The sequence below is a fragment of the Hyperolius riggenbachi genome, chromosome 12 (genome assembly GCF_040937935.1).
Source record: "Hyperolius riggenbachi isolate aHypRig1 chromosome 12, aHypRig1.pri, whole genome shotgun sequence".
Taxonomy (NCBI): domain Eukaryota; kingdom Metazoa; phylum Chordata; class Amphibia; order Anura; family Hyperoliidae; genus Hyperolius; species Hyperolius riggenbachi.
In genome coordinates this window covers 85,644,628-85,666,549 of record NC_090657.1, presented here as the reverse complement: position 1 = coordinate 85,666,549, position 21,922 = coordinate 85,644,628, and the positions used below count along the sequence as shown (strand labels likewise).

At 42.9% G+C, this 21,922-nt stretch overlaps 1 protein-coding gene across 1 annotated transcript in view; it reads left to right on the top strand.

The window, feature by feature from the left end:
- The window catches only part of LOC137542456 (serine/threonine-protein kinase 17A-like), an 80,038-nt gene extending 58,322 nt beyond the window's left edge, over positions 1 to 21,716 (top strand). The window contains exons 3-7 of the mRNA XM_068264368.1: positions 2,731 to 2,875; positions 7,050 to 7,176; positions 9,536 to 9,584; positions 11,083 to 11,262; positions 16,681 to 21,716. Coding sequence (XP_068120469.1) covers positions 2,731 to 2,875; positions 7,050 to 7,176; positions 9,536 to 9,584; positions 11,083 to 11,262; positions 16,681 to 16,933 — 754 coding nt within the window. The 3' untranslated portion in view covers positions 16,934 to 21,716. The remainder of the gene's footprint in view (positions 1 to 2,730; positions 2,876 to 7,049; positions 7,177 to 9,535; positions 9,585 to 11,082; positions 11,263 to 16,680) is intronic.
- The last annotated feature ends 206 nt before the right edge of the window (positions 21,717 to 21,922 follow it).

Below are 21,922 nucleotides of genomic sequence, written 5' to 3'. Positions count from 1 at the left end.
CGCTAAATGGACTGTTTTTAGTGCCAATGTGAACCGGGCCGAATAGTTTTCACATGACACTTACAGCGGGATGCTGTGTGTATGTGTGTTTGTGGTTAATTCAGTATTAAGTAAACATCTGTAGTTTCCCATGATGCATCACTCCTGAATATGCCGATCATTTATTTTTGCCCCCGAAAGCCAGGCTGCACATCCAGAACCGCTGGTGTATAGTGAGCCTATAGCTAATACATGTGATTTTAGAGAGCCCCACTAATCCAACATGCAGACAACTATTTTGGACTTTCTGATCCACATCAGTGCATGGGAGGGAGTGATATGACTGATCTTTCAGGTATTTTCCCTTTAAACTTAAAAAAAAAATCAATTTTCAAAACTTTGTAGTACTAAACTATACAAATAAAGAGAAAAATCACTCTGCATGCATTCAGGTCAGCAACCTTCAACAGCACATCCCTTGCACTACAGCCTAGTGCCAGGCCTGAGTCTCCTGTGCCTCAGTAGTTCTTCCTTGGTGAGTTGCTAGGCAGGCTGACATGCTTGTAAAGGCAACAGGCCTGTGTGTGAAAGTTCAGAGCCTTTGCAGGATATTATGAGGTAAAATTTGTAGCACCTTTCCTTTAGCTGTAACTTAAATTTCCCCTAGTGACACAGGCATCTTAAGTGGTTTCCTCCGGCTATGAGGCAGCCAGTTTGTAGCCATAATGTGACAGCGTGACAGGCTTTGTGACTACAAGCGTGGAAACGTCTGGTTGATCAGTAACCTTACACAGGGCAGAGCCAATTATCGTATTGGTTACACCCCACTAAGCCTTGGGGATATCCTGACTATACTTTAGCGTCACTCCACATCTGTCCATCTGCCTTTCTGCCTGTCTAATCTACTGTTCTTCAAGCCGGGGCCGCGGGCATATTCCAGTGACTTGTTAATGCTCTGGTTAAAATACATACATCTTCTAAATGGGTATGTTAAAGCACAATTGCCTGGCCCTGCGCGTGATCAGGCGTACTAAAATGCGAAACGGTTGTTGCGACCAGCCTCTAGTACCCCGCAACCACCCCTTGCTACCCTCGCCGTGGCACACATGGGTTGTGCTGCTCATCCATGTGCCATAAACTGGATGCATTGATTTTTAACTTACCGAATATATGGTAACTAATAAAGGAGCTCTTTTTTTGCAACATACCCCCGCAGTTCACATAGCACAATTGCTGTCAATAGTTTTTTTATAGTTTTAAATAGTTTAGAAATGATTTAAACAGCTCAAGGTTTTTATTGACGTTTGTGTCCTTATCTAGCAGAATTTCTCTCACTGTCTTTAAAGGTGCGTACACACGCACTACTTCCGCCAACGAAGGGTCCGCCAGATCCTCCCGCTGGGCGGACGTTCTGCCGACAGTAGCACGTGTGTACGCTCTGTCAGCAGACTAATAAGGCTGTTTTAAGAAGCACATTTTCTGCCTTGTTACAATAGAATGTGTTTGCAAAGTTTGGGAAGGCTCTGGACACTATAGAGTCTTCCTGTTCCTTTGTCCTGGCCATTGTTCCTGTGTCATGTCCTGTTAATCACTTCCGGACTAAGCTAATTGAAACCTACGCCCTATTTGGGACCTGTTATCCCTGCCGGGGTGTAGGTTTCAATTGACGTGCCGCAGGCCCCGCCACTACTGCCAATCGCGCCGCTACCCACTGCTGCAAACCACTTGCTCTGCGATTGCTATGACATCAGAGCCAAACACATTGGCTCACAGGGCCAGGAGCCACTTTCATTGACCGACTCATGGAGCTCTGCTGTCCTAGCGACAGCCTATGGCGGCACCCAAAAGTCTGGTGCCCTTTTTGCCTGCCACATTCGGAAGTACTTGCATCTCCAAGCACTTAAAAAAAACAAGGGCATCCATGCTGCAGAAGTCCAAAATCGCGCGTACACAGTACAGATGTGCTCGTCTTTGGAAATACTGGTGGAAGCGAGTACTTCCAAAGACTACTGAAGTGCTAGCAGATAGAGAAGGTTTGAGGGTCCTTTTGCACTATACCGGTGCGATTGTCCAGCATTTGTTGAACAATCGCACCGCAATGGTCTAGACAAGTTGCACCATGATTATAGCCACGATGTAACTGTAAAAAAAAAACATTAACATGGGACTTCCGGTCCACCTCCAGGAATCGTAGGGGTCAGCATCACCCGGAGCACTAACATTGCACCGCGGTTACTGTGGCTTGTCTCATAGACATTAATGGCCGTTGCAACGAGCTGCGGCGGGGGAGAGTACCACAACGCAACGTGACGCCTCAAGTGTGAAAAGGGCAGCACGGAGGAACGTGTAGGTTCTATAGTATCCAGAGCCCTCGTCTTGGGAAACTTTCAAAGTAGACCTAATTCTTCTGTGTCTCCACACAGACTTGAACTGCCACCCAAATGCCCTTGTCACAATCCTCTGTGATGCAATGATATATAGGCTTGTTACAGACCTGTCAGAATACACAAGAGTACTCACCTTTCATTAACACAGCCCATAGCAAAGTTTAGAGACAAGATTGCACTTGTGTGTTTGTGTTGTCTCCCGGCACCACAGATACAGATCATTCTGTACTCCTCTTCAACCATCAGAACCTGTTTGTAACATGCTTCTGTGACAAGAGATTAGATTATGCATAAATGTAATAATAGCCAACACAGGATACAGCTAATTACCCATTAAAAAGATGACATGTGTTTGTCCTTGCAGTGCAGCCGGTGGTGAGATCTTCAATCAGTGCGTAGCAGACCAAGATGAAGCCTTCACAGAAAAGGACGTCATTCGGCTCATCCGCCAGATCCTGCAGGGGGTGCTCTACCTCCACCGAAATAATGTTGTCCACTTGGACTTAAAGGTAGAATATATTCTCTCTCTTTAACGTTACTAATAAAGCATAAATATAAATGAATGTAATTATGCATAGTGTCTGGATATAGTCAAAACCGCTCATTACACAAACAATAACAAAATGTTTTGTGTATGTACTTCCACTTTCTAGGGTCAGTAAGTGCCTCTGTGATTCAAATAGCCCAGCAACACAGTACCGTCAGTATTAAAATCTCCACTACCTTGCTGTCCTCTTTTCTTCAGCATGAGGCATGGTTTTCCCTAGCCTGCTGATTGGATACTGCCAGTCAGCAGCTAACTGAAGACCTAATAATTCTGCTGTCCCTTACAGTAATGGAACTCACACTCCCTAGTCAACAGATTATCAACTCTCCCTCTGCCAGACTGAATGCATCTGTGATGGAAATTACAGGATATAAAGGAAGAATCATAAGGTGCGTACACACGCCGGACTGGAGGCAACGGCGGGTCCGTCGTTACCTCGCGCTGGGTGGGCGTGCCAACGACAGTCCGGCGTGTGTACGCACTGTCGGCGGACTGATACGGCTGCTTCTGAGCGATCCGCTCATATGGCTCATATGTAATCAACTATTTCTCCTGAGTTATCTCCTAGGACAGTGTTTCTCAAACCTGTCCTTGTGACTCCCCAACAGTGCATGTTTTGCAGGCAACCTCACCTATGCACAGGTGGGGTAATTAGTATGTCAGCTATGTGGAATCCATGTAGCTGAGACACTAATTACCCCACCTGTGCTTAGGGGAGGTTGCCTGCAAAACGTACTCCATTGGGGAGTCACGAGGACAAATTTGAGAAACACTGTCCTAGGAGATAATTTTCTTGTAACTTAATTTTTATTAAAAGAAACACATCATAGAAAAGGTTACATACGAACAACTACATTCTTGCAAAGATTACACATTATCCAAAGCATATACAAAGATAATACACAACCTTCCAGTACAGTCATCACATGTAAATAATCCTTCTGGTTTCTATTATTAAACAAACAGGTAATATATCCAATTATTTAAATTCTCTAACAAGTCCATTAGAGCAACAAAAAATAAAAGAACACAAACGAAAACAAAAAAAAAGCATAAGTATCATAAGACATCAATCAGACAGAAGTTCTTGGTTGATATCCCAATAATCTCATACCTTCAAAAACTGTGCAGAAGTTTCATTAAAGGATACCCGAGGTGACATGTGACATGATGAGATAGACATGGGTATGTACACTGCCAAGCACACAACTATGCGGTGTACCTTTTTTTTTTTTTCTTTCTCTGCCTGAATGACATCAGGTACAGTGGTTTGCAAAAGTATTCACCCCCTTGAAGTTTTCCACATTTTGTTATATTACTGCCACAAACATGAATCAATTTTATTGGAATTCCACGTGAAAGACCAATAAAAGTGGTGTACACGTGAGAAGTAGAACGAAAATCATACATGATTCCAAATATTTTTTACAAATAACTGACTGCAAAGTGAGGTGTGCGTAATTATTCAGCCCCCTTTGGTCTGAGTGCGGTCAGCTGCCTATAGACATTGCCTGATGATTGCTAATGACTAAATAGAGTGCACCTGTGTGTAATCTAATGTCAGTACAAATACAGCTGCTCTGTGACGGCTTCAGAGGTTGCCTAAGAGAATATTGGGAGCAACAACACCATGAAGTCCAAAGAACACACCAGACAGGTTAGGGATAAAGTTATTGAGAAATTTAAAGCAAGCTTAGGCTACAAACAGATTTCCAAAGCCTTGAACATCCCACGGAGCACTGTTCAAGCGATCATTCAGAAATGGAAGGAGTATGGCACAACTGTAAACCTACCAAGACAAGGCCGTCCACCTAAACTCACAGACCGAACAAGGAGAGCGCTGATCAGAAATGCAGTCAAGAGGCCCATAGTGACTCTGGACGAGCTGCAGAGATCTACAGCTCAGGTGGGGGAATCTGTCCATAGGACAACTATTAGTCATGGACTCGTGCACTAAAGTTGGCCTTTATGGAAGAGTGGCAAGAAGAAAGCCATTGTTAACAGAAAAGCATAAGAAGTCCCGTTTGCAGTTTGCCACAAGCCATGTGGGGGACACAGCAAACATGTGGAAGAAGGTGCTCTGGTCAAATGAGACCAAAATTGAACTTTTTTGGCCAAAATGCAAAACGCTATGTGTGGCAGAAAACTAACACTGCACATCACTCTGGCCACACCATCCCCATATTGTCAAATATGGTGGTGGCAGCATCATGCTTTGGGGTGCTTCTCTTCAGCAGGGACAGGGAAGCTGGTCAGAGTTGATGGGAAGATGGATGGAGCCAAATACAGGGCAATCTTGGAAGAAAACCTCTTCGAGTCTGCAAAAGACTTGAGACTGGGGCTGAGGTTCACCTTCCAGCAGGACATTGACCCTAAACATAAAGCCAGGGCAACAATGGAATGGTTTAAAACAAAACATATATGTGCTAGAATGGCCCAGTCAAAGTCCAGATCTAAATCCAATCGAGAATCTGTGGCAAGATCTGAAAACTGCTGTTCACAAACGCTGTCCATCTAATCTGACTGAGCTGAAGCTGTTTTGCAAAGAAAAATGGGCAAGGATTTCAGTCTCTAGATGTGCAAAGCTGGTAGAGTCATACCCTAAAAGACTGCAGAAAATGGCTTCTAAGAGCAGGAAAGAGATAAAAAGGGTCAATAGTTCATAGATTTTTAGCTCTGGTATACTTCAATGAAAGTGCCATTGAGCAAAAACAATAAAATAGTAAAAACTTACAGTAGATTTAAATATAAAATAAAACTGTGGAATGTCCTAAAAAGTCATTTTTAGGAGGAGGAGGATAGATACAATTGTTTATTTCATTAGTTTATTTTCACCTTGGGTTAAAAACTAGAGAAGTCAGATACTCCATCAGTCTTATTCGTCTAATAAACAAAATAACCTCCTCTAGACTAGGGGGCTCCTTACGCTTCCATTTAGCTGAAACTTGCATCCTAGCAGCAGTTAAAATATGATTCAAAATGTTCTCTGTATAAGCCTGTAAGCCCTTAGAAGGTTTACCCAACACATGAGATCATTTTCATATTCTCTTTAAAATAACTTTTAAGCATTTTACAATGGAAAAAGTACCTTCAGTAAAAGCTGGTAAAAAAGTCCTATCAAAATTATTTTGAGTACCGTATTTGTTTGTTTGCTGGTGGCTTAAAAAGCATTATATGACAAGTTGTGAAAATATCACCCAGGAGAAACCTCAGGAGAAAAAGTGAACTGCATGTGGACCGATCAGTTTTATTGGCTCTGTGCATTTAATTATTCTTTTATGACCCCATTGATAAATTGAATGGTGATTTTGCTATGCCTGCTTGGCATTCAGCTTAAAGCCCCATCTACACGAAGGGACATTGCAGCGATCCGGCGGCTCGATTAGCCGCCGGATCGCCTCTTCCGCGTGCCCGCCGCGTCCCCGCCGCATTCGATTCCCCGCTTGTGCCCGCTCGTCCCCGCCGGCGCAGCTTATCTCCCGCACGATTCCCTGCCATTGTCCCCTCGCGGGGATCGAGCAGGGAATCGGCGGTGCGGAGATCCGTCCTGTCGGATCTTATCAATCGAGCCGCATCAGCGGCTCGATTGATAAGGAGCATCGCGGCCGCATCTACTCGTGTAGATGCGGTTTAATGCTAGGTACACACCATACAATTTTCTGTTAGATTTACCTGCCAGATAGATCATTTCCTACATGTTGGAAATTATCTATCTAACCATCTATCGGACCTGTCGGAAACGTTCTGTTGGACCATTTATCTGGCGAGAAATTGCATGGTGTACCAGCCATTAAAGCAATGTGATTGGCACTGTTAGCAGAGGCTAGGGATGGTCAATGAGATGCAAATAATTCCGAGTCGATGCAGGATTATGCAAATTTTGTATGCAAACATATGCAGCTTAAAAATGGACCAATCAAGGCTCACCAAGGTTTAATTTAATTGGCTCTTTTTCAAGCTGCATATTGTTGCATACAGAATTTGCATAATCCTGTGTGAATTTGGAATTATTTGCATCTCATCCCTAGCAGTGACTATGGAAGTAATATACGGTATATATAAAAAACACAGCATGTCAGCCTTATCTTTACTTTCCCTGTGTGCCTTCTCATAAGTGTCTACTCCTTGTTTTACAGCCACAGAACATCCTGCTTACCAGCAGCAATCCGCTGGGTGACATCCGCATCGTGGACTTTGGTCTGTCTAGGCAGGTGGATACTATCAAAGAGGTTAGAGAGATTCTGGGAACACCGGAGTATGTAGGTGAGCATGAAATATAGATTTTCTCTCCATTGTGACTGCAAATAAAGTATTTCATGAAAAATGCCAGGATTTTGCCGAACAATCACATAAACAAACATACAAGCAGCATTTTTGCAAATACCAGCAGAATAGGAACCCCCCTTAAATAACGGTTTTGATATCAACTGGGCCAGATTTCTCATTAGGCACAGTAGGTACATGCGTAGTGGTGCCAGTATTGGAGGGGCAACTGTGTGTTTGCACTGTGTAACAATATAGCATATATTTAAAGGACTTACGAGGCCAATTTTAGAAATAAAAATAAAAAAAGTTAGATACCTGCATCAGTTTGTAAGGCACGGAGGACGCCGTCCGCGCCCTCCGTGCCGTTCCGCCGGGTCCCCCCGAACGGCCCCGACCGCTGGCCCGGGTCGGGCTCTCCTGCCTGCACAAAGATGGCCGCCGAAGCTGGCCGCGGCTGCGCAGTCCGCATAGCCGCGAGTGCGGCTGCGCAGCTCTTTTGCCAACCCCCCGATCCACGCTACAGGAAACAGCCTGTTACGTGGATCGGGTGGTTGGCCTTAGAGCTGCGCAGCCGCACTCGCGCAGCCGCGGCCAGCTCCGGCGGCCATCTTTGTGTAGGCTGGAGAGCCAGACCCGGGCCGTGCGGTCAGGGGCCGTTCGGGGTGGCTATTGAGCGGCGGGGACCTGGCGGAACGGCATGGAGGGCGCGGACGGCGTCCTCCGTGCCTTACAAACTGATGCAGGTATCTAACTTTTTTTTGTTCCCCTAAAATTGGCCTCGTAAGTGCTTTAATATATAGTTACAATGACCGGTATGGATCACTCACTCATGTCCATATGTATGCAGATAAGCACAGGCATTTTACTGAGGCATTTTATTACAGTTAAATTTCACAGATTATAGATGAGTGATTAGTTTGCCAGCTGTGTTACAAGGGCGTGGCTTAAGGTGTGGCATGTATTTAGGGGTGGAATTTGTGCCTACAGGCTCTTAAATCTTAAAATCAAGTATCAAATCTCAGCAGATATCTGATGAGTACCAGTTTTTAGTGAATCTTTGTCGTTACCAAATCTCAGTGAATCCAGTAAGAACTTGAATCATAAACTGAAAAGAAACCTGTATTTTCTGTTTACCTATCTTGGATTTATGGTGAACAGAGAGTAAAACAGCAAATTAGGATTTATTGCGTAACTCTGTAATCTGTTATACCTTCTAATAAAGTGTTTTGAAAACAAATCTGAGTGAATCTTTGTGCAGTACCAAATCTCAGTAAATCTCTGTAAAGTATTGAATCTCAGTGAATTTCTGCAGAGTACAAAGTCTCACTGAATATAGCGTATGAAATCTCAGGAAAAAGATAGTTGTGCATTGTGTGTGATTACTGCTACTCCCATTCCAGTAGAACACCTACCTAATGTGGGTTATTATGTCATTCAAACAAAATGGTTGCTATGGCACATCATGTTATTTCACATTTGTTTAAATTTAACTACAACTGAACAGAATATGGAGGCTGCCATATTTATTTCCTTTTAAACAATACCAGTTGCCTGGCAGCCCTGCTGATCTATTTGGCTGCAGTAGTGTCTGAATAACACCAGAAACAAGCATGCAGCTAATCTTGTCAGATCAGACAATAATGTCAGAAACACCTGATATGCTGTATGCTTGTTCAGGGTATATGGCTAAAAGTATTGGAGGCAATGTATTAGCAGGCTAGCCAGGCAACTGGTATTGCTTAAAGAGACACTGAAGCTGAAAAAAAATGATCTAATGAATTGGTTGTGTAGTACGGATAATTAATAGAACATTCGTAGCAAAGATTTTTATTTTCAGTTATATAGTTTTTTTAACATTGGATCATTCTCTAATATTTGCAGTTTACACACTACTCAGCATTCTAAATGTTTGTACAGAGCAGTCTTGTGAACTATTGACCTGTCCTCTGGGGAGAAAAAGAAAATACAGTGACTAACAGTTGAGATAATAAGCTTCAGAAGACAGAGCTCTCTGCGACTTTGTCATGGAGCTCAGTGGCTTTTTTGCATAGATCACAACTTAAGTTTCTTAACTCTCCCTGTGCTGGAAACAATATTAGACATACTAATGTTTTATTTCTTTGCTGTACTACAAATACAAATCATTATATCAGAATTTTTTTTCGCTTCAGTGTCTCTTTAAAAGGAGATAAATATTACAGCCTCCATATCCCTCTCACTTCAGTTGTCCTTTAAGGAATCAGAAGCTTTTTTTGGAATGTTGAACCATACTGTACAAACTGTTTTGATTTAGAAGATAAACACATATGTAAAATAACTTGTATATAACGTGTATATTTCCTTGTTATTGTATTAGCTCCTGAAGTGCTTAACTACGAACCAATCAGCACATCCACTGACATGTGGTAAGTTTTCCCATACTAAGTATGCTGTAGCATTCTGAATGTTCTAGTCTGTGTGTTAAAATACTTCTGAACGCAAAATATTCTAAGTAATTTCTTAAGTGAGTAATTGTATGTATCGGCTACAATTTTTTTGTTCTCACTTGCTGGCTGAAGTAACTACCAATATAAAACTGACTGGGTAGTTTTTATGTCAGTACAAAGCTGATATGCAGCTGATCAGATGCAACCTAGAGCTCTGAAGACTCCCAGAATGCATCACTGCTGAATATGCAAATCTTTTTTGTTGTCCCTGATGGCTAAACACACCTCTTGATCCACTGGAATGCAATGATGTGTCAGCTTGTTAATACCATATTATGGAGCCAAACTAATCCAACATGCTTACAGACTGTTTTGGATTGTTTGATCCTCATCAGTGCATAACATGGATTAATATGGCCCTATTCAGCAGTAATGCACTGTGGGCCACATGAGAGCTCACTCCAACCATAATAATTATAAATACCTTCTGTTTTAAGAAGTTAAACTTCTGTTCTGCATAGCATCTTAGTAAGGAGGCTTTTTGGTCTCTTTCAGTGCCCATAGACCTGACGATTATGGGCTGATTGCCGTCCGATTTCGGCTGAGCCCGCTGTGTCCGCACTGCCGCTGCACCCCTAATGTATATGTGTCCCCACAGTGTGTGCATTATACATTACATTACCTGTCCTGTAGCAGCCTCCACGTGGTGTCCGTCCGTGTCGCGGGGTTCCGCATACATGGGTACATGCTAGCTGACGTCAGACGCTATGTGCCGCTAGTGTGTATGCAGCTTCCTGGCGACATGGACTAACACTACTTGGAGGCTGCTACAGGACAGGTAATGTATAATGCACACCAGATACACTTACACTGCGGCGGGGGTTTCGTTGCTCGTTCTCGTACCACCACACACCCAACCAACCAACTTCAGCCCGACATCTTGCAGCATGCGCAATCGAACATGCGACCAATTTCCGTCCCGAAATTGGTCGCTTTATTGGGTGGGCATGCACTTGGCGGCACCAGTTTTCATCCAATTCGATTAATATAATCGAATTGGATGGTCAATAAGTCACCCAATGTATGGCCCCCTTTACGCACTTCTAGGAGGGAGTTCTGGTTCACCAGGAACTTGCCGGGCAATCTGTAACTGTAGGGTGAGTGAGTTAGCCAGCAGTGAGGACTAATTATTCCAGGCTGTCCTGGACCTAATAAAGATAATTCTGCCTGTGGGGGGATACATGTGACTGCTGTAGTACAAAGTCTAATTAAGTAATCTGTCAGCTGTTGTTGTTGTATTCTATTATTACCCATTTGATGGTTGCAAACTTTAAAAAAAAAAAAAAAGAAATTCCAGTTTGTTAGGGTTAAGTTTTTTCCTTTGTTCTCCAACCTCATTAAATCAACCTCGGTGTGCACCGAAGCTTATTGATTGCAGGCCAGCTCTGTGATGACCTCTGTATCTTTTGTGTCCTAGGAGTATCGGAGTCCTGACGTATGTCATGCTTACTGGCGTGTCGCCGTTCTTGGGAGACAGCAAGCAGGAGACATTCCTGAACATCTCACAAGTGAACATCCAGTACACCCAGGACGAGTTTGAGGGCATCTCCGAGCAGGCCATAGACTTCATCCAAACACTTTTAATCAAGAACCCGAGGTGAGCCGTTATGACAACTGCTGAGACAGAGGAAACCATCTTATCATAAGCATGAAACAGAAAGTAAAGAAAGAGACCTAGCATACTGTACATGAAATTCATAGTGGTAATAATGTTTTATTCCTACTGCAAGTCCTTTACATATTAATGACCAAGGAAGGTTTGTTTTTGAGAAACAAACTTACTATTTTATCATTGGCTAGTTACTGTGATTACCTGATGGGATACCGTCTACTCGTTTAAATAAAGTCCATGGTTAGCTAGATTACCTTTCCTTAAGTGGCCTGGCAATGCTTATTGCCATTGGGGTCTTAATCTCCCCCCTGCTGGTTTCTCATCCCCTGCCCCCCGTTGCTCCCCCACCACCCAGAAGTTCATTCGAGCAGTGCAGAGCTGTTGTGCGCTGTTGCCCTTTCGTCCGCTCGGATACTTCCATTGCAACGCAAGGGGCTGCAATGTGTGAAAGTCTCTATAGACTTTCATTGCTTTTGAGGCCCTCTATGGCAAAAAAGGGTAATGCAACTCAGGTTTCACCTGCATGTGTAAAAGGGCCTCATTAAACCCAGTCCATGTTCTTTACTGCTCACCCGCCTAAGTGAATTGGCACATAGTCCCAGTATAAATTGAGGCCCATCATTATTAGCTCTTCAGTCTTGTTGTCTGTAAGATCAGGAATTTTATCTGCTTAGTTTAGACCTACAGGATGTTGGAGCAGCAAGTACATTTTCTGAGCCCCATAACAGAGGCGTGGTGCCAGTCAGTAACAGTCAGCAGGAACTTGTTATGGAAGCCGCATGGTGATTACCATCTGCGCTGTACAAAGCTTGAAAAGACGTTGGGACACAACCTGGCACACAGAGAAGACTTAACCATAGTGCTAATAATTACTCAGGACATCTGGTGCCAGGTTTGTTGAGCCCTGAGGTAGATTACATCACATAATTGTTCAATGTATTACATTAATGCATGGATAGTATGATGTCAGCGTATTCTGTTTCTTAATTTGAAACAATGCAATTGTCAATGTTGTTGCCGTAGGCTTTTGAGAAGACCATTTAGCCCTTTACAGTCACTTTATCGTAACCATGGTGATCTTATGGAAAAATGTAAAATGCAATATGTTCTACCTACACTTAAGCCTCGTACACACGTATGAGGCATGTCGCCTGGTGGGGACCGTGACCCAATCCCTAGGAACGCAATCCCTAGGGTGACTTTACAGGGCTGAGGCTGTACAGATGAGTTGCTAGCCTACAGGCTACTGAAGTGTTCTGTGGATGGGAGGGGCCGGGGGAGTGCTGACGGAGCGTTGTGGATGTGACATGACCTGGGAACTGGGTGAGTGGGGACAACAATGCTCTCTGCCGGCTGGTCGCTGACGAAACATTCCAAGATGGGTCAGGGGCTGCTGTACACATGCTGGTTTCTCCTCAGAGGTGATAGTTATTGACTGCCTTGGCCAAGTTTCATCTAGTTTGTGAACACAGCTTAATTCTTTAGCTTGTGGATCTGTAATATTATTCATCATGCTCGTTGTCACACAGGAAAACAAGAGCCAAAGCGAAGCTGTTCATAGCTGTGATTGCAGCAGTCACTTGATGTAATGCCTACTGGCCTGTCAGATCATGCTTGCATGCCTGTCAGCTCTCTGACGTTTGCACTTGGCTTCAAATCTCAATTTAGATTGAAGGTTGACTTTGCTTTCAGAACCTCAAGCAAGATACTAGCTGCAGATGTCCTGGAAGGTGAAAGGTGCTTAATGAGTGTTGCAACATGCCGGTGAAATCTCAGTGCTGAAATATATGTTAAAATTTGCCAGGAAAAAATAGCATTACTGGCATAAGACCCTAATGCCCCGTTTACACTTAATCAGTTGCTCTCATTTATAACTGAAAGGACAACTGATTTTCAAAGTAATGCCCATGTTTTCCTATGGCACAGTTCCCATTAACACGTTTCAACTGAAATTTTTCACAATGCACTGCTATGGTGAAGAAAAAAAACGTGTTCCAACCGAGTTAGTGTAAACGGGGCCTTAAAGGGGAACTATGGCGAAAAATTGTAAAATTTTAATTATGTGCAAACATACAAATAAGTAAGTTTTTTTTCCAGAGTAAAATGAGCAATAAATTACTTTTCTCCTATGTTGCTGTCACTTACAGTAGGTAGTATAAATCTGACAGAAGCGACAGGTTTTGGACTAGTCCATCTCTTCATAGGGGATTCTCTAGATTTATTTATTTTCGAAAGCACTTAGTGAATGGCAGTTGCTCTGTCCAACTCCCATAAAACTGTGTAGCGAGTAAGGAAGCTGGCCAGCATCATTGTTTAAATCCTTTTTAGGAAATATCTTTGTAAAGAATAAAACCTTGCTGAGAATCCCCTATGAAGAGATGGACTAGTCCAAAACCTGTCGCTTCTGTCAGATTTCTACTACCTACTGTAAGTGACATCAACATAGGAAAAAAGTAATTTATGGCTCATTTTACTCTGGAAAAAACGTACTTCTTATTTGTCTCTGCACATATTTTAAATTTTACAATTTTTCGCCATAGTGCCCCTTTAAGCAACTGTAAACGGCTGTGTTTACAGTGGTTAGTACTGTTGCTGCAGTTCACAAACTGCTGAACAAAAAGGGCATCACTAGGTTTATCCAAAGAGAGTTCAGATCCTTAGAAAGTCCACAATGAAAAGCAATAACTGTCCACTCATATATAATTGAGAATTGGTGGTGCACCTTTTTGTTGGTGGTTGCACGTCCCACTACAATCCGTTCTTTAGATTAAACTTTGAAAGTAAGCGCTCTTTGGATTTTCTTGCTATTTCTTGTATTCCTGCTAGTTGACATTGAAATACATGCTCTTACAGGGAATCCACAACCAGAACACCCTTGGGGATGTGCTCAACGTGTGGTCTGACCCCTCTGTTACAGGAGATGTGGTCTCACCCTAGAGTTGTATGGCCTTCCCCGCCTCCTCTGCAAAATTCCTTCCCTTACTAGTGATTTGTGGTTTTCCAGTACTTGAAATAGAAATACAACCACAATAGTGTAGACAGCTATTCATCATGTAGGTGTGTATGGTGGGAGTGGATGGAGCTAAGTGTTGTAATGCACAAAAGTGGCTGAGCTTACCCTCTGTACCAGCGCAACGATCGGGGGGAGAAACTGTAAAGATTAGTGCCTGTGACTCCAGTGACAATGCTGCAAGTGCACTTTTAAAGGTTACCTTAGCGATTCTAAATCTTCATGCCCACTGCTCGTCCCATTCTTCTCCATCCCTCTCCGTTACCTTGTAAAGGCTGCCTGAGGCTGCTTCCGGATCAGCCAGGGTCGGTGAGCAGTGCACACTTGATCATGCACTTGGGGTCGGGAGTGCTCTGCGCATGCGCACTACGTAGTGGTGGCATCACTTGTCCTTTAAGTGCAGTGCAGTTTCACACTAAATTATATGCTGATCCAATTAATTGAATTTGTATCTGATACCGTACATCTGTTTAGTGAAGTACAAAACGATTGAATTGGAGCAAATGCCATCAAAATTGTCTGTCCTGTCCAACATCATTTTCGAATGATAAGATCCTGAAACTCGACTGCAAGTTATTGATCAAAGTTCAGTGCAGCAGGTGGCTTCAGGCAGATTTGATCAAATCTGATCTTAACAAATTCTCTAAACCGCTATGGCGTTGCAGTGCGGGCTGCATATTACAAGGATTAAAGTACTTGCAGTAGATTACTCTCGGGTCCCGAACCCCATTAGGTGATGTCAATCTCTTGGGCTACATATACAGTGGGTGTTGTGATGCTTTTCCTATGATAGCAGGAATGCAACGTGTCGGGAAAGTGGCGCCGCATGTTATCTATGCATTGCATCACATTCAGTGAAGTGAACAGTCAATGAAAAGTATGCTTCACCTGTTTACTATATGTAAGAGGGCTTTTGGTCCTTTGTAGCCCCTAACACACTCCTAGGAGTTCTGGTTCCCCATGAGCTTGCTGGGTAATCTGTAACTTCAGTTGCTGTCAGAAAGTGATGTGCAGTCCATTGTCTGTTTCCCTATGGCCTCTTCTACACTATATGCTGGAAAACTGAAGCTTTTTCACAATGGAGAAGAAAATGCATTAACCTTTTAATGACCACCCCCAGGTCCGCCTAACGCCAATTGGCAACAAGTCCTGGGGCGGCGTTTTGCAGGAGATCGTGTGCCGACGGCCGATCGCTGTCATAGGCTGGCAGGGGGAGGGAGGGATAAGACAATTATTTAAAAAAAAAAATATTTAAAAAAAAACATTTGTAAATAAACAATCCTGGGAGCGATGAGAGCCCACCAACAGAAAGCACTGTTGGTGGTAAGAAAACGGGTGGAATCACTTGTGTGCTGAGTTGTACGGCCATGCAGCGAGGCCTTAAGCCCCATCTACATGATGGGACATTGCAGCGATCCGGCGGCTCGATTAGCCGCCGGATCGCCTCTTCCGCGTGCCCGCCGCGTCCCCGCTCGCCGCGCGTGCGCCGCATTCGATTCCCCGCTCGTGCCCGCTCGTCCCCGCCGGCGCCGCTTATCTCCCGCACGATTCCCTGCCATTGTCCCCTCGCGGGGAGCGAGCAGGGAATCGGCGGTGAGGAGATCCGTCCTGTCGGATCTTATCAATCGAGCCGCATCAGCGGCTCGATTGATAAGGAGCATCGCGGCCGCATCTACGCGTGTAGATGTGGCTATAAAGCTGCAGTGGCCTTAATTGCATAAAATAGCCTGGTCACTAGGGGGGGTGTAAGCCTACAGTTCTCATGTGGTTAAAACATAACGTATGGCAACGCATTAAAGTGCAACTAAAGCGAAAATAATATGGAGGCTGCCATATTTATTTCCTTCTAAACAATACCAGTTGCCTGGCAGCCCTGCTGATCTATTTGGCTGCAGTGGTCTGAATCACACCAGAAACAAGCATGCAGCTAATCTTGTCAGATTTGACAAAAAAGTCAAACTCCTGATCTGCTGCATGCTTGTTCAGGGTCTATGGCTAAATGTATTAGAGACAGAGGCTCAGCAAGATAGCCAGGCAACTGGTATTGCTTAAAAGGAAATAAATATGGCAGCCTCCATATCCTTCTCGTTACAGTTGTCCTTTAAGTGTAAAAGGGCCCTAACTGTTTTGGCGTGTATTTTGCGGTAACTCACTGCATGCATGCATAAACTGCATCATGACACACTACTGTGAACTTAGCCTGGAGGTTTATATCCTCTGTAAACATCTTGTTTAGAACATCAGAAAAAAAAAGCAGAATTTTTGCCATAGACAAGAAAATTGAGTTCTTAATGTATAACTTTTTTTTTTTATTAATTGTGTTATGTTTTAGAGATTGTTCTAAGCCGATGCAGAATGCTGAAATAACCTTACATAATTCCCCGTCTCTGCAGAAAACGAGCCCGTGCTGATCAGTGTCTTAAGCATGCCTGGCTGACCTCATGCCATGAGCCGGAACCACAGAAGGACAAACCATTCGAGCAGAAGGAAAGTCAGCTGGAGACCACCGAGACAAGGGAGGAAATTGTGTTGTTGGCCTCATACACTGTGCATTGCCCATGCAGGGAAACCATAGAGACTGAACTCAAAAGTGTGAGGAACCAGTTTACAGCTCTGAAGGAAATCCAGCAGGAGGTTGTGTGTTAACAGAGACGGCCGCTGACCCGCCACAGGTTTAATCTCTCCAGCCCACGTCTGCAGCGACGTATCTTATGTCTGCACGAGTTTATGTTATGCCGAGAAGAAAACGGGTAACCTTAAGGAATACAGGATTCCAGGGCTGTCTGAACTGCAGTGCAGACACAATTCTGTTGTTGTGGCCTTGTTACATGCGGACGTGCATGAAAACCGCCCATATTTCATCTTGGATCTCTCTGCTGTGGATCTGCTGCCTCAGTGGTTGCTTCCCTGAAGTACCTAAGCCTTGGTCCTTCTGTGATGCCACATCCGGTCTCCTGAGAGAGTGCTCTGTTCATGGAAGACTGCTCTACAGAAATACCTGTCTAAGGCATGGGACCTTGGCTGAGCTGGGCCATGATTCTCAACCGAAAACAGAGGCCTTCACTCGCTAATATTTTAAGGGCACATATTTTTTTTTTAAGATAATACATGTATTGCACTTGGGAATATTTTTGTAATTCTGAGACTTTTAAAGACTGCTTGGACTATGAAAAAGTGACTGCAATTTACTGTATGTTAAAGCTATACTTATCACCTTTGTTGCCGCCAAACCTGGAACAAAGCCTTTCTGTTTTATACGTGGTGTGATTGGGATGACATACCGAAGAACAGGTCTATTGTCAGCATTTACATATGTAACTGCTTGTCCCTGGTGTGTCACAATGGCAAGTTTTCCTGTGTATATGTAAAGGTACATGTGATGTAATGTGTTATTTTGTGTCGTTGTGTCGTTTTTTGAATAGCTCATTTTCAGGGCTAAAGCAGTGTTCATTCATGGTGAATTATTCACCGCTGGTCTTAACTGGCTACCTGATCAGGTGATCAATGATACCAGTCCACATGCAGTGTTCTCCCCAGATATGTTTTCCAGCCGGGTGGCATCAGAAAGTAGCCGGGTGGGGCGAGATGAGAGAATGCAGGGCCGGTGCTCAGTGTTGCCAACTCATCCCTTTAATTACTGACACATATGAATTATACAGGTTTTGTGGCTAGGTAGATGCAGTTAAGGCACTGATTAGCCCCAAAACCTGTATAACTTAGATGTGTCAGTAATTAAAGGGATGAGTTGGCAACACTGCCGGTGCTTTTCTGCACAACTCTGCTTACAGCATAGGAGGAGGTGAGTAAATGACAGCCGGGTGCTCACCAGAACTAGCCGGGTGGAGCATCCGGCTAAAAGAGCCTGGGGAGAACAATGACATGTAACGTGCAGGATTATTGTTGCATTAAACATAATGGCACTGACCATTTTGCATTTGAGGAGAACTCTGTCATATTTATTTTTAGTGTATGATGAAACATAAAAGTTAAGTCCTCTTTTACATGAGGGTCTGAAGGCACTGCATTCACCGCCTGTCAGCTGCTCTTGTGTATCGTCCAGCCACTTGCTTTCGCTCCACATAGGCAGTGAAGAGGCGCCCAGCGCATGGAGTCACATGTGAGTACAGCTGTGACCACACGGACGTGACATGAGGTGAAACTTTCATGAGGTGAATCTTTGCTGCTCTTTAACCACACCCAGAAGGCACTTGGTGGATGACCAATTACAGGCCGGGCCGCCCCATTAGCGCAGAGTTCAGCTTCTCATTTGACAGAGGCCTAAAGTTGCTATGTGTAAAGTATTCCCACAAAGCATTCACAAATATGCTAGTAATCTGTTCTTGCGCAGACCATGGCATTCTCACTAGGGTGTTATTGATTGACTAAAAGAGATGTGTAATGAGGTTCCATTCCACAATGTTAAAGAAGACTTAAATTCTTCCACAGGAGAGATGGAAAATGCAGAGAAACCCACCTTCTGTGTTTTTAGAGATAACAGCCTCTCAAACTCTCCTTTATCTGCTAGTAATGAGCAACTATAATTTGAGCTGTCATCTCTGACTGAACTGTGCCATTCAGACAAGTTATATGTAAACACAGGAGTTTAACCCTGTATGTGCTCCCAGCAAAACAGGAAGTAACTACACAGCAGCATCTCTGAGGAGCAAGTCTCAGTCAGTCGCATAAACTAAAGGATATTATTTCCCTCTGCAGCTCTTTATGACAGTTGTTATACTGTTATCATCCCTCAACCAGTCTGGACAGTAGAAAAAAAAAGGTAATTTTTCTTGAAAGCACACTTTCACAACGGTATGTGTGGAATACTCTTTATGAGGTACAGCTACTGCATAGTGACACCTCATTGCTCATCTCAGTTTGAAAATCAGAAAAAGCAAAGCTTTACAAAAGGTCAAACAGCTTCTATAGACAGAAAAATACCCCCTTCACCGCCATTTTTAAATAGCTACATTTCTTAAAGAATATTGCAAATATTGATGTATTTATCAGCTGATAGGACAGGGAACCTCTGTATACCTGTGTGGCATTATGGCTCCTTTCACGGTTCATGACATGCTCTTTATGAAGTTGTAAATGAACTGTGCATCCCTACTGAGGTGACCAATGTCCTTCCTAAAGAGGCCTATGGTGACAGCTGCCTTATCTGGCCCTGTTCTGGGTAACTTAATGCTCATACTCACTCTAGTGCTGAGCCTTAGTGTCATTGAGCACGGATCAGGGCTGACCACAGAGCTTCCTCAAGAGAGGAGGTCATTGCTCATGAGAGGAATGGCTTCCCTTTCCACTCGTAGCCTTTTTGTAAAGTCAATAGTTTTAACTCTAATTTTTGTTGCTGTAAACAACATCTCTCTTCCAGTGTAACAGACAACTAGCATGTTTCAATATAGTAATAACTTATGGCCCTTATTCAATTCACTGTGTGATATTTTCCTACCTAATCAATAAAATGCTTTATAAGCCACCAGCAACAATACTTGGTACCTTTTCAAATACATTTTCAATTGCAGTGCTAACAAATTATTGTAAACAGAAAATGAAAAATTATCTCCTAGGAGAAAAAGTGAATTGAATCGCCTTAGGTTTTAATGTGTTTTAAAGAAACGACACATAAGATAATTTACCCTTTTCTGACAGGAAAAATTGCAGTGTCCCACCCCGCGGGACATTTGCAGAGATTACAGTGGAAAGAATCTCCTCTTCACTTTTTTGTGTGTTCATCACCATGGACGTGTTAAAGAGGCACTGTAATGTGTATATATATCTATCCCTTACCTCCCAGTCCTTATCCCAGGCTTTTTAGCCATGCAGAATTCTCCTCCCAGAGTAAACCTTCCACAGAGCTGCATGTGACAGGACTAAAAATGTGAAGAAAGGATTTTACAATGGGCAAACACTGACTAAATTCATTATAAATTAATACTGTTTAAAAAAAAAAATATTCATTACATTATTTTCACTACAGCCCCTCTTTAACTTTGGGTTAATTTAATATAAATCTGTAATTTGTCTATCGTTTCTCTTTAATTGATGCCATGCAAAGCTGTCTGTATTCACTTTGTCAAATCCTAGAAAAACCAGGAAGCAACACCTCATGACAGAACTGTAATTTGTTATAAGCTATAGTATATTCTTTCATACGGGCATTTATAGGGGGCCTCCTCTAAAGTTTATCTCCAGGAATTGTTCTCTATTAGTGTACCCACCTCCTGAATATTAAAGAGAAACTGTGAGCAAGAATTGAACTTCATCCCAATCAGTAGCTGATACCCCCTTTCCCATGAGAAATCTATTCCTTTTCTCAAACGGATCATTAGGGGGCTCTGTATGGCTGATTTTGTGGTGATGTCAGCACCTAACAGCTCTGAGGTCCTGATATCACACTGTGGTCGCCTTGTTGCATTGTGGGAAATAACAGCTGTTTCCAACTGCCAAAAAAAGCAAGCAGCATCTCCTTCCACTGACATCACCTGCCAGCAGTAAAAATGTCACCATGCGATAAATGTCTGAATGTAAATTAGGGAGAAGAAAGATTTTACAGTGAGCACACACTGACAAAATCATTTATACATAATTATTGTAAAAAGTAAGCACTTTTTTTTATTACATTATTTTTAGTGGAGTTTCTCCTTAAGAAGATAGTAATGCTATGTATAACAAGAAACATTGTGACAACACAACTACAGGTCAGTAAAACTGCAGCAGTCACATGACCACTGCTAGCCCCTTCAGCCACACCTGAACTCGCATGCAATCCCGACCAACATTCCTGACAGACTTGGCCCCGCCTCCTTCCATAATGCAGTGCAAGGAGACAACAGGTAGCGGTCTGCCACTTTTGAAAGGCACTTCAGAAGGCATTTAGCCTAAAACCATGTGTGTAATGCAATATGTCCTTTCCCAAAGATTGCGCAGAGTGGATCTGCTAATGCCACAGCTACAGGGTTAGCAAGAATATCCATGATGTCCCCTCAGAAGGTATAAATAATGTGCTTATGTGGTGTCTGTTGTTTGTTTTTATCCATCATACATCCCTACTATATCACTCGTATATATATTTCAGAATATTCACAGTACCTTATATTATCAATGCACACGTAGATTCACTGTACAGTGCTGAACACCTTTTCAGACATACTTAAAACTTGATGTAGTGTTGCTTATCATTTACTAAGTGTAGTTTGCCTTCTTAAAACAGAGGGAATTCACAATAATTCAGCTTATCATTTACTAGTAACAGTAAATAATTAAACATCCTCCCTTGATTTCCTTCTGTAAATAAGAAAAATGTGCCAGTGGACTCCAACATGCCTGTAACATTCACTTGTATTATAGAATTATTCTATTTTTTGCTATTGTGTAGTTATGTCACTTTAATATGAATTTGTTTTGTAAATAAAGTTTTATGTATTTATGTGCTGTCTGACGTGCAATCATTGAGGATAGTGAAATATTCTACCTATGAATTTCACCAGACATTTGTGATTTAGAAAGATAGGACAATTACTTTATAGCTTTTGCTTGTACATCAGTAAGCTGGATGCCAGTATTGACACCTGCTAAAATGAAGGACTTTATCTCTATTACCTTCCATGAAAACAACTAGGATGACTTGGATGA